Consider the following 201-nt stretch of genomic DNA (forward strand, 5'->3'; position numbering starts at 1 on the left):
GCTCTACATGGGGAGCATCCCCCGCAGCATCACTGAGGTCTGGGGGGGGCTCAGGGAGTCTTGAGGGTGTAATTGAGGGGTCATGAAGGGGTTTTGGGGGGGTTTCGAGGGACTCAGGGAGTGCAGGTGAGGAGGCTTTACATGGGGAACATTCCCTTCAGCATCACTGAGGTCTGGGGGGGTCCCAGGAGATCTGGGGGG

The 201-nt window shown here is 60.7% G+C and overlaps 1 protein-coding gene across 1 annotated transcript in view; it reads left to right on the forward strand.

Annotated features, from left to right (window-relative positions):
- Window positions 1-126: 126 nt before the first annotated feature.
- Window positions 127-201, forward strand: part of U2AF2 (U2 small nuclear RNA auxiliary factor 2) — a gene marked incomplete at both ends in the record, with an annotated part of 2,750 nt that continues 2,675 nt past the window's right edge. The window contains one exon of the mRNA XM_009080618.1: window positions 127-171. Coding sequence (XP_009078866.1) covers window positions 127-171 — 45 coding nt within the window. The remainder of the gene's footprint in view (window positions 172-201) is intronic.

This window comes from Acanthisitta chloris, unplaced genomic scaffold (genome assembly GCF_000695815.1).
Source record: "Acanthisitta chloris isolate BGI_N310 unplaced genomic scaffold, ASM69581v1 scaffold8128, whole genome shotgun sequence".
Taxonomy (NCBI): domain Eukaryota; kingdom Metazoa; phylum Chordata; class Aves; order Passeriformes; family Acanthisittidae; genus Acanthisitta; species Acanthisitta chloris.